At 42.8% G+C, this 12,701-nt stretch overlaps 2 protein-coding genes across 4 annotated transcripts in view; one reads left to right on the top strand and one right to left on the bottom strand.

Moving 5' to 3' along the window:
- Window positions 1-3,497, top strand: part of eif4a3 (eukaryotic translation initiation factor 4A3) — a 10,654-nt gene extending 7,157 nt beyond the window's left edge. Inside the window, exons 11-12 of the mRNA XM_084714500.1 lie at window positions 685-812; window positions 3,321-3,497. Coding sequence (XP_084570626.1) covers window positions 685-812; window positions 3,321-3,337 — 145 coding nt within the window. The 3' untranslated portion in view covers window positions 3,338-3,497. The remainder of the gene's footprint in view (window positions 1-684; window positions 813-3,320) is intronic.
- A 1,245-nt stretch (window positions 3,498-4,742) lies between these two features.
- soul4 (heme-binding protein soul4) lies at window positions 4,743-11,200 on the bottom strand. 3 transcript variants are annotated; one of them, XM_084714497.1, is made up of 6 exons: window positions 11,070-11,200; window positions 7,471-7,667; window positions 6,959-7,044; window positions 5,704-5,845; window positions 5,403-5,586; window positions 4,743-5,228 (listed from the first exon to the last, which is right to left on the bottom strand). In XM_084714497.1, the coding sequence occupies exons 2-6, from the start codon at window positions 7,622-7,624 to the stop codon at window positions 5,054-5,056; spliced, it is 741 nt and encodes a 246-aa protein (XP_084570623.1). In that variant the 5' UTR covers window positions 7,625-7,667; window positions 11,070-11,200; the 3' UTR covers window positions 4,743-5,053. The 3 variants fall into 3 exon arrangements, with proteins under 3 accessions (XP_084570623.1, XP_084570625.1, XP_084570624.1); XM_084714499.1 differs by having other exon boundaries at window positions 7,471-7,688; window positions 11,070-11,185; XM_084714498.1 differs by lacking the exon at window positions 11,070-11,200 and having other exon boundaries at window positions 7,471-7,715.
- Window positions 11,201-12,701: the final 1,501 nt, after the last annotated feature.

Genomic DNA, 12,701 nt, shown 5'->3' with positions numbered 1-12,701 from the left:
GTGTGAGGAACCTGTTCTGGACAGAACGGTTCTTCAGATACAGAAAAGGAAATTAAAACTATTTTAAATGAAAATAAAACAATAACAGGAACGAGGGTTGGGCGACTGGACGAATATATCGTCTCTGGTCGATGGGCTGAATCCATCATCTGCAGAGCGACGGCCTCTGCTCTGCACCGCGCTCGCATCCAGCGCCACAGGACACGCCCACTCAGCCGACCACGAGTGATCTGAGCTGAGTGACGAGGGAGAAAAACAGCCTGCAGAGTCCGACTCTCTGCACGGTTTTGAATTACGGAGGCGGTGGGAGGGGAAAAGATGTTTCTAGTCACTGATTGGTGGCCTGATGATTGTCGTTTGGAAAATTTGAACCAAGTCTGACAAGAAGTTTAACAGAAATTAAAAAAAAACTTCTTATATGAAACAAAAAAATTAAAACGGAACCAGAAAAAGACTTTTACAGATTTGAACTGAACACTGAAGCGAAAATATAAAGTGTTTTTCTCATTTGTGAGCAGTATGTGAATGAGGGGCGGAGTCTGTCGCAGTGGGCGGGACCTGAACGTTTAGAGGCACAGATGTTCTTTCTGAGCAGCAGGGGGCGTCTGTCTGTCCTGTCTGAGATGTGATGAATCTTGATGCTGTTCATTGTGATGGCCTAACGTGACCTCTGACCCCCTCCAGGATTGGCCGGTCTGGCCGTTATGGTCGTAAGGGCGTGGCCATCAACTTTGTGAAGAATGACGACATCAGGATCCTGAGGGACATCGAGCAGTACTACTCCACCCAGATTGACGAGATGCCCATGAACGGTATGAGCCAACCAATCACATGCCTGCTGCTTCTGATGTCACGGCCAATCAGAGCAGAGGAGACAAAGTGTCAGCGAATCAGAAATAAATAAATAAATGAGGTGATGTGTTAGCATTGCATCGGTTTTCTCAACATCTGAACAACAGCAGACCATCATGACCCATGAGGCCACGCCCCCTTCTGAGGGAAAATCTGCTCCAGCAGGTTGTAAAACAAAAGGAAAGAACCCAAAAAGAGAACCGTGAGAATGTCTGAACCCCCAGAGAACGTTTCTCCCGATGGAGAGCTAACATTAGCCCATAACGTTATGAGCTAACGTTAGCCCATAACGTTAGCCCATAACGTTATGTTAGCCCATAATGTTAGCCCATAACGTTAGCCCATAACGTTATGAGCTAACGTTAGCCCATAACGTTAGCCCATAACGTTATGTTAGCCCATAATGTTAGCCCATAACGTTAGCCCATAACGTTATGAGCTAACATTAGCCCATAACGTTATGAGCTAACATTAGCCCATAACGTTAGCCCATAACGTTATGTTAGCCCATAATGTCAGCCCATAACGTTAGCCCATAACGTTATGAGCTAACGTTAGCCCATAACGTTATGAGCTAACGTTAGCCCATAACGTTAGCCCATAACGTTATGTTAGCCCATAATGTCAGCCCATAACGTTAGCCCATAACGTTATGAGCTAACGTTAGCCCATAACGTTATGAGCTAACGTTAGCCCATAACGTTAGCCCATAACGTTATGTTAGCCCATAATGTTAGCCCATAACGTTAGCCCATAACGTTATGAGCTAACGTTAGCCCATAACGTTAGCCCATAACGTTATAATGTTAGCCCATAACGTTAGCCCATAACGTTATGAGCTAACATTAGCCCATAACGTTTTAATGTTAGCCCATAATGTTAGCCCATAACGTTATGTTAGCCCATAACGTTATGTAAGCCCATAACGTTATAATGTTAGCCCATAACGTTATAATGTTAGCCCATAATGTTAGCCCATAACGTTATAATGTTAGCCCATAACGTTAGCCCATAACGTTATAATGTTAGCCCATAACGTTAGCCCGTAACGTTATAATGTTAGCCCATAACGTTATAACGTTAGCCCATAACGTTATAATGTTAGCCCATAACGTTATGAGCTAACGTTAGCCCATAACGTTATAACAGTGTCAGACTGAGAATCATTTAGTCTGTTCACAGATTTTATTTACACACTTTAAGACTAAAGAGACCTGATTAATCAGTAATTCAATATAATCAGTGTCTGATCAATCAGTGTGAGGCTTATTGATTGATTGATATGAACTCACAGAATGATTATCAGTTTGTTTGATGAGTGTCAAGTTAAAGTGATCATTTAAAAACACGTGAAGTCAGATTGTTGTTGTTTATCTTCCAGAAGTGGGCGTGGCCTGATTTGACACGTACATTGGTCTGATGTATGAGCCCATTAATCAGTCAGCTGATCGACAGAAAATCAATCTGCAATATTCAAATAATCCCTGAAGTCATTTTTCAAACTTGAAATCTCAGTTTAATCTTGGATTAGATGAAATCAGTTCATCAGGTTTAAAATGTTTAAATCCAGATTGAACTTTACAGTTTAAAACTGATCTCAGTTACTGATGTGAGCTGAGATTAATCACCATGGAGACGATTGTTTAGAAATGATTTCATTAACGAAACGTTCTGTTAGGGATCTCCTGAAGCTCTGATTGGTCGGAATTAAAGGAGCATTCTGAACAAATATGAGATGAAAGAAAGACGAGTTCAGTTTGTTCATCAACACGTTCTTCACGTTCTGATTTTAGAAATTAAACCTCAAGTGTCAGTTTAAAGTTAGTACTGGATCACAGTTTAAACTAGAGTTTAACAGAATGAAATCTAATCTTTAGAATAAAACTAAATAGTTTAAAATGAATCTTTATTAATTTTAAGCTAATTTGAAATTGTGTTGCAACATAGTTTAAAGTTAAGCCAGGATTAATTCTGTCCCTCCAGGATTTCTCTGCCTGTTTTTTGGATTGTTTTCCTAAAATGTCTGATTTCAAGCAAATTTTGATGAAAGTTGAGATGTTTTTAGGTGTTTTGCAATGAAATTGCAGCAGTAAGAGAAAATTAGTAAAGAAAGTTATGATTTCTTTTGTATAATTCATTAGAATCAAAGGCAGTTTGTTCCAGAGAGAACAGAACCTCACTGTGTTCTCAGTGTTCTAACCTCCAAAAAAACAACAACAACCCTTAAATCAAATCTGTTTGGTTTGTAGATGAGGAGCTCAGAGCGTCGATAAATGTGCAGGATTCACAGCGATTGGTTGAATTTGTGTAAACCGTTTTGATCACATGACAACTTGAACATAAATTGATCCTTGTTGGTGAAACGCAGCTGTTTCTATTCATTGATTAATGAATTAACGATGAGTCATCAGCAGGGCTCCTGTGATTGGCTGCTGTCTCCCTGACATGTTCGTGTTCTCTCTCCGCAGTGGCCGATCTGATCTGATGTAACCATGACAACGTCACGGAGCCCTGCCCCATTTGACTTCTGTTGTTTCCTGTCTGTTTTTATTTTTTTTTTTATAGTTTTAGAGTGAATTTCTTAATTTGACTGTTGAGGTGAAAACGACTCCAGACTTTTTGTAAATAAAGTTGTTTTGGTTCCACGTCAGTTTGTTGTCGTCTCCTTTAACCAGTCAGACGCCTTTAATTTGACTTTTCTTTTTAATGTTTGCAGATTTTTATTAAAATGTTGGATTTCCTGTCGGTCACATCTCATCCCACCAAAATGATCATTTTAATTTTCTGTCCAATCCTGTTCCAGGCAGATTTACGTCCATGTGCTCCACCTTTGGACCCCCGAGTCTTTCCTGTTACGATTACTTAGATATTTTTCAATGGACAGGATTAATTAATTAATTGATTAATCATGTTGAGTCCTTTTTAAAGAAAAAAGTCTGATTGAAATTCTCTGAATTTCTCTTAAATGCCGTCGTTTTTTTTAGATTCCTTGCAAACATGAAGGAAAGACTCTAAAAACGACTCCTGTGTTTTTTCTGGAATCATCGTCACAAGAAATACTTTAAAGGAAAAAAACAGAAAATATTCACATTTAAGAAGCTAAAATCAGAAAAGTTTGACTGTTTTCATTGATTGTTTCAACTCGTATCAAAGTTTTCTTCATCACTTCATCTGCAGATTCAGTTCACTGCATCATGTTTTTAAATATATTAAAGACGATATTAACAGACTCATCACTTAAATCACATTTTATTTTAATATTTTATACACAAACATTGGAACAAAAGGGGAAAAAATGATTAAAAAAAAACAGTTTTACAGTGAAAATAAAAAGCATTAAATTCAAACAACAGGCACCAAAAAATCACAAAGCTGTTTTTATTTAAAAATGATTTCACATCAAATATTTAAAGTTAAAAAGAAGGAAGAGCTGCAGAGACGACGCTTTCAAACCTTCAGCTCATTATTTCATCCTGAAAACCATCAGATGTTAAAAACAAACCGAGTCTGTTTGACTTCAGAGTCTAGTGTGGTCCATTTATTAGGAACACCTGAGAGCTGCAACAATTAACTATTCTGATAATCAATTAATCATTTGTTGACATTTTAAATTGGTAATTAAATTAATCGTTACAGGAAATTCTTGAAAAAAAGCCCAAACATGTAAAGTACGTCTGTGTGCGTTAACAGGATTAAATACTCAAGAAAATGAGCAACAGATTAATCAATAATCAAAATAATCAATAGTTGCAGCTCTTGATAGTTCATATTCAGAGGGGCTCCTAATATTCTGACCACTTTCTGTCTGTAAACAGGACGCATCTCCATGGAAACCAACAGATAAATCAGATCTGATAATTGCTAAATGAAACGACCAACAGAAACGCAGCTGGACTGATCAAACTGATCGATCAGATCAACATTTATTAATCAGCTCTGACATCATCACTCTGAGCTCTACAGAGATGTCTGATTGGTCCAATCAGGATGGAAGCTTGACAACACTTTGATGTATTTCCTGTTGATATGAGAGTGAACCAATGAGCTGTCAGTTAGTCGGGGTGGGTGGGGCTTAGTGTCAGGACCTGCTAACCAACGGAAACTTGCTCTGATTGATCTAATCGCTGAGCAGATAACTAACCAGCCAGTCAGGGTTAGGAGGAAGAGGAGGAGGAGCAGGGAATGATGGGACGGCGTGCATCTACAGATTGCGTCTGATGAACCAGATTTCGTTCCGGCGGCGGGGAACCCCGGGGTTCTCGTACACAGCGACCATGTAGTTGTCTCTGCTGAGCTCGTCTGTGACGCCCAGAATCTCCCACAGCAACCCGATCTGACGCGTCACCGTCTCCTCTGTGGTCGTCCCAAAGAACGTCCTGATGGCCAATCAGAGAGCAGAGGGACACAGACACACCTGTTCACACCTGTCATGCTGTGTTCAGGTCCCATCAGACATTAAAAACCTGCTGCTGGCTGAGTTAAAATCATCAACTGTCTGTACTGAAACAGGTCAAACTGAGCGAGGAGCTCCTCCTCCCTTCCAGCCTTACCTGGCGACGACTCTGATTGGTTCTCTGTGGACGATGGTGATGTCGGGGTCGGATGGCTGGGGGGGACTGCTCTGAAACTCGGCGGGCAGGAAGAACGCCGTCTCCACATCTTTCTCAAATGTGTTTCCGTCCTCCATCATGCGGATGGTACTGACCACCGGCACCGTCATGCCCAGGTATCTACCTGCACGTCAACAATACGTCATCAATACATGATAATCAATCATCATCAATACTGAACAGTGGCATAGGTATGTTGGTATGTGGGCGCGACAGGTGTGCTGAGTGGGCGGAGTCTGACCTGAACAGTTTTCTTTACAGATGAAGCGCATCAGTTTCATGAAGCCCATTGAGATGCTCTGTTCATAGAGCTTCTCCCCTCTGGTCACACAGGCCCAATGACCTGCAGGGTACACACGCTCCTCATACTGCACCTCCCCCATCTGAGGACACACAGGGGGAGGAGTCAAAACATGTTTACAGTCACGCCGCCCCCTGAACCATCAGGCGGAGACCCCTCTCATTCTTCCAGTCATCACAGTTACAGAAGCTACAAAACACAGGAGTCATAAATATATTTTGGTGACCAACATGTTGTTGACTGATGACAGAAGATAAACGAGTGGCAACAGAGCGCGCCGCGGAGCGCGCCGCGGAGCGCAGGGCAGCTGACGCGCCGTGAGACGCTTCGCCGGAGCGCAGGGCAGCTGACGCGCCACCAGACGCTTTGCCGGAGCGCAGGGCAGCTGACGCGCCGTGAGACGCTTCGCCGGAGCGCGCCGCGGAGCGCAGGGCAGCTGACGCGCCGCCAGACGCTTCGCCGGAGCGCGCCGCGGAGCGCAGGGCAGCTGACGCGCCGTGAGACGCTTCGCCGGAGCGCGCCGCGGAGCGCAGGGCAGCTAGAGCGCCGCCAGACACTTCGCCGGAGCGCGCCGCGGAGCGCAGGGCAGCTGACGCGCCATCAGACGCTTCGCCGGAGCGCGCCGCGGAGCGCAGGGCAGCCAACAGGAAGTGACTGCTGAGACGCTTTTTGCAAACATAAGGTGCTCGACTCGACTCGACTGTGAGTTTGCGCCAACTTTAAGGTGTTTATTTACTGATGAAGCGCTCGTCTTCAGGTGAGCATCTGTAAATGCTGGAAGTTTCATTTCCTGTACATACTTCACAATAAAAGTCTCCTGTTGTTTTGTCATCTAAAGCTTTTAATTTGAAGCATGAAAATCCGGAAAGCTTTTCACTAGAACTGCAATGATTAATCGAGTTGTGGATGTCATCTTGGACTTTGATCTTCTTCTTCTGACATTGGACCAAACAACTAATCAATTAGTTCTGATTCAGATTGATCAGTAATAAAACAGTTTCAGGAAGTTGCTGCAGCGCTGCAGATACAAACATGAGTCAGAAACATTCAGTATAAATATATCCTCTGAAGTTAACCTGCACTATAGATGTTACCATGGTGATTTATTGTGGTTACCATGGTGATGTGGCCCTGTTAAAAAAATAAAAGCTGAGAACACAGTGATACAGACTGCAGGTCTGTGGTCTGTCTGTACCTTCTCATGACATGACACCGGAGCGAAGGGGAGGGGCTCCCTCTGCTGGCTGTTTCGGGTCATTTCCTGTATGGGTCCGGTCATTTCTGTAACACACACACACACACACACACACACACACACACACAGAAAAAATGATCAATAGATCGATCAATAGTGAAAACAATCGGAAAACACAGGAAAGGCTTGAAAAAAGTTGTGGACATTTGAGGAGGTCATCTTGAACTTTGATCAACATTTTCTGGACCAAATAACTAATTGATTAGTGTAAAAAAATATTGCCAGATTGATCAGTAGTTAAAAAATAGATCCAAACATGTGAAAACAGGTGGAGCTCACAGACGTACGTCCACCTGTTTTCACCTGTTTGGATGTAGTTTTCATTTGAAAAGATGGTGACTGGATCAATTAATCGATTCTCATTACTTTCTGACATTTTATGGATCAAACAACTAATCAATTAATCAAGGAAATGATCAACAGATCAATAATGACAATCAGAGGCTGCTCACCTGGAGGGACTGACACCTGGTGGGTGCTGGCGACCGCCTGCCAGTGTGTCAGCAGTTGGTCGTCTTCCTCCATTGGCTCGGGGTTGTCGGTGATGTCATCGTCCAGCTGCTCATCGTCCAGTCCGTCAAGGTCTTCCAGAGAGATCAGAGCCATGATGACGTCCACCGAGAAGAGACAGGAGGAGGTTTCACTGGTCCTGGATCAGAGACAGAGACACCTGCCACCAGGTGAGACACACAGACACACGGACGCACGGACGTTGAGAAAACGTGACGCAGGTTAACGAGATGACTTTTAATGACTTTCATCTGAAAACACGATGACTTCTTGGACATTTTTTCTCGAAACATCGCAACTTTTTAAATGTTTTTCTCTAATATAACTTTCTTTTTTATTTCAGACACATAAAACATCAGCGTAAATGTACAATATATTTAGAATATTTTCACCTCTTTACCTTTCTGTCAGAAAGGCCTTTCTGACAGGAAACCACCAATATATAAATCTCACTCTCTACAAACCAACCAAACTCCATTCATTAAATCAGTGATTTTAGCTCAGAGACGCAGCAGCTGTTGTGTGTTTGTGTTGTTGTGAGAGTCGGACTGAAATGATTCCTCGGGTCACTTCAGTAGTAAATTCGATCAATAAAATGCCTCGAGGCCTCTTTTAAAACTGTTTCAGCAGAGAAGCTGCGTGTGGAGGAAACTTATTAATGACGGAGTTTATTACAACAGAAACTAACGTGATGGTTAATGACATCATCACCAACCAGATGCTCTTCTAAAATGAAACAACTGTATAAGGAGTAGAGATGCACTGATCGACCGGCCGTGACCGGTGACCGCTGACCGGCCGTGACCGGTGACCGGTGACCGCTGACCGGTGACCGGTGACCGGCCGTGACCGGTGACCGGTGACCGCTGACCGGCCGTGACCGGTGACCGCTGACCGGTGACCGGTGACCGGCCGTGACCGGTGACCGGTGACCGCTGACCGGTGACCGGTCACGGCCGTGACCGGTGACCGGTGACCGCTGACCGGCCGTGACCGGTGACCGCTGACCGCTGACCGCTGACCGCTGACCGGCCGTGACCGGTGACCGGTGACTGCTGACCGGCCGTGACCGGTGACCGCTGACCGGCCGTGACCGGTGACCGCTGACCGCTGACCGGCCGTGACCGGTGACCGGTGACCGCTGACCGGCCGTGACCGGTGACCGGTGACCGCTGACCGCTGACCGCTGACCGCTGACCGGTGACCGCTGACCAGTGACCGGTGACCGGCCGTGACCGGTGACCGCTGACCGCTGACCGGTGACCGCTGACCGGCCGTGACCGGTGACCGGTGACCGCTGACCGGCCGTGACCGGTGACCGCTGACCGCTGACCGGTGACCGGTGACCGGTGACCGCTGACCGGCCGTGACCGGTGACCGCTGACCGCTGACCGGTGACCGGTGACCGGTGACCGGTGACCGCTGACCGGTGACCGGTGACCGCTGACCGGCCGTGACCGGTGACCGCTGACCGGTGACCGCTGACGGCCGGTCAGCGCCACATTCTGTGCTCGTCATTGTCACACATGAGTTCTGCACGATGGTCACGTGATGCGCGCAGCAGACAAACTGACCGTGATGTCACCACAGCGCTGATCGCAGCTACACACTCTGACACACGTCTGCATGAAGATGATGTCACAGACAGATTCCAAGAACAGGATAAGAGAAGACAGACAGTCTACAACGAGACAGATCAGCTGACGATGTCTCAGATCAGCTGTAAACTCTGTAGCTCTTCATGCTAATGTTAGCCAGCAGCAGACTGCTGTTCACAGAGGGACAGTTAAAATCTCACTTCCTGTTCTGACTGAAGAATAAACATCCTGTGTTGATGCGTCTCCTCAAACATTTTCTCATCCAGACTCCTTTAACTTCTGTGTTTGTTTTTCTCACGGCAAAGTTTTACTTCAAACTGTTGCACCGCGTTAGTCTCCGGTTTGTTTACATCTGCTTCCACAGGAGATCACGTGAAATCATGAGATCACATTCAACTGATTCATGATCTTAATGTAAACCTATAATAAATCCTGGCTGTAACCTGCAGGACTTTGGAGAAGATTTTAATAGTATTTAATGAATATTTAATAGTCAGTGTTTTATTATGAACATACAATTTAATTTTTACAAGAAAAGTTACAAAAATGTTTGTGAATGCTGTTAATTCCAGTTCTTAGAAAGACTGAAAATCACAATCGGCAGGTCAGACCCTTAAAAAAATAGAAATTAGAATCGGCTAAGAAAGTTGCAGTCGGTTCATCTCAAATAAGGAGGTCTGTAAGTAAAACAGGAGAGTCTGTGTTTGTCTGACAGAAACTTTCAGATCTTCTCACAGCAGAGTGAACAGGTGAGGGAGGAGAGGAGGACAGACTGATCAATAATCAATCACTGATACCGTCGTCCTCTCAGACTGATTAAAAAATAAAAATGACAAAGTTGGTGACAAACCAAACCTGTGTTTCACACAGATAAAGTGTTTGTGTGAAACACTGCAGAGTGAAACATCGTGATGTTTACAGTAAAAAAACTTCAGTAAGAGTTTGAGCTGAGAAACAAAAGAAATCAGTTTAGACGTGAGAAAAAGAATCGTTGATGATCACAAAGCAGGAGGACAAACAAAGTTCTCACAGCGTTTCCAAGAGTCAAGAACTGGACTGAGAACAATCATCAAGACATTCAGAGACTCACAGAACAGAACAAACCTGACAGAAGCAGCTCAACATCCTGCTGCTACATATTAATAAAGTAACATTAATGTCATGATAATCAATAATCATCTATAATTATCTATAATCATCAAAATCATCTATGGTCATCAATAATCATCTATAATCATAAATAATTGTTAATAATCATCAATCAGTCCCTTCCAGTACTTTCATTGATGATACTGCAGTATTTATACTCAGTAGAACTGGTTCCTGCAGCTCTGGTTCCTAAAGTAGAACCAGTCCAGTAGCGACGTTCTGACAGCTGATAATTGTTTACACTGTCAGTTCTGATGATCAATCGATCTGTTCACCTGACTCCTCATCGCACATTGATCATTGATCACACTCTGCTCAAACTTATTTTAATTTGAAAATCTCTCAGACTTCCTGTGAGGCTTTATTGTTTCTTTCTCTCTCTCTCTTTTTTTTTTTCAAATGTATCGATCAGTATCTGATCAGTCCGGATCGAAGTCTGCAGGTCACGGGGCGGATCCGGACCGAACACAGACCCGGGTCTTATCCGGGTACTTGTGTGGTACCTGGTCTCTGCGGTCTGCGGACTGAAAGTAGGTCACTCCGGGTGCGGGTCTAAACACGGACAAAAGTCCGCTGATCCGGTTCAAACCGGCTCGGTTAGTTCTGGTTTGATCCGGAGCAACAACTGAACCACAGAGACCCGGTCCAGAGCCGGCAGGGAACGGACCAGGACCGAGTCCAGTTATCACGGTTTCGTTAGCATGAAGCTAACTGTTGCCCTGTTAGCCTTCCAGTCTCTGCAAACCCGGACCCGGAGCGGCTCAGGACCGGCTCCTGGACCGGCTCCGTCTTACCTGGTTCTGGTTCTGTTCCTCAGGTGAGCCTGGACCCGCTGAGACGTCACCACACGACCCGCGTCTTCTTCTTCTTCTTCTTTGCCTCCGCTACACACTTCACAATAAGAGCATGCTTATCCTGCACACTTCAAAATAAAAGCACGAGTGAAAATGTTTTTATTTTGATTCTCACGTCAAAAATGTTTTTATTCTTTATTACAATGACGACTTAATTATTTTAATCATTATCTAATTATTAGAACTATTATTTGATTTTTGTAATTAGGTCTCACTTCACATTAAGACTGTCCTGACATTAAAAATCATTATAGCACTGATTTGTCATTTGTAAGGGTTGTCTTATTATTAAGTGATACATGTAATAATAATAATAATAATAATATTATTATTATTATTAATAATAATAATAATAATAATAATAATAATAATAATAATAATAATAATGTATGTATTATTTTATAAAGATAAAGAGGTTAAATAAACTCATCACACTGAACAACAAACTGTTTTAACTGAGACTCTAAACATTATTTAAACATGTTTTAAAAACAATCTGTTGATCAAAGGTAAATCAATACAGATCAATACAAACATTCAGTTTTTGAATAAGTTTTACTATAATAAATAAATCATTTTCTCTTTGAACATCTGTAATGTTTTTTTTATTCTGTTTTTGAGTCTGTCCTTCAGTATTTTTGGCTTTTATAATAAAGTCACACATTAGTAACCATGGCAACACCCGACTGCTGTGAAAAAGTCCAAACATTCTTCATCAATATTTAGAATTGATCTTTCTGATATTGTTACTCTGACTCTCCTAATTGTAATTTGATTACTTTTGTCTGTTGTCGTTGTTCTTGTCTGACTGGATGTCTCCTCTCATTCCTCCTTCACAAGTAAAAAAAAGAACATTTTCAAAACAATCAATAATTAATAACAATCAGAGAATATTGATTAAAAATTATTTTTAAAAAGCTGGCATTTGAAAAGCTGAATTTTAGTGAAATAAAGGTCAGTGTGACATCATCAGTGAAGACTTTTGTTTACATTCCAACATAAATCAGATTCATAAAACAGGAAATGTTGAAAAGTATTGATCACTTCAATGTTGATGTTTGTCAATAAAATAAAATCAATCTGACTCAGAGATGATGGAGAGTAAAAATTTACTTTACACAATTTTCACATCAGAGTAAAAAAGATTTGATACAAATAAAAACAGACAGGTTATTACTGTAACTGTGGGTCTCTGATGACCTGCTCTGTAACTTACTGATCAATCATATGACTGACAATATTGATCATATTGATATTTACAGGTGATTGTTGCCTTCATCACATGACATCGCTGCATGCTGATGACCTCAGGGACCACAGGCTCCTGTTGGCTGAGGTCAGATGATTCAACACCTGCCAGGAGAAAGTCACATGACCAACGGTGTGGGGGTGGGCTAGCTGAGTTAGCATGACAGCTAGCAAACTACTCAGCTAGCATGACTAGTGTTCTCAGTCTGACATCTAACAGAACTCAGTGATTATTTTTCTGATTGATTGATTAATCCTGTCAGTCTTGTCAATAGTCTTGAATTGTTTGTCCACGTGCTCCATGTTTGTACTGATATTTATCAA

The sequence above is a fragment of the Lutjanus erythropterus genome, chromosome 3 (genome assembly GCF_056507025.1).
Source record: "Lutjanus erythropterus isolate fLutEry1 chromosome 3, fLutEry1.hap2, whole genome shotgun sequence".
In the NCBI taxonomy this organism is placed as follows: Eukaryota; Metazoa; Chordata; class Actinopteri; order Lutjaniformes; family Lutjanidae; genus Lutjanus; species Lutjanus erythropterus.
This window is presented reverse-complemented; position numbering and strand designations above follow the sequence as displayed.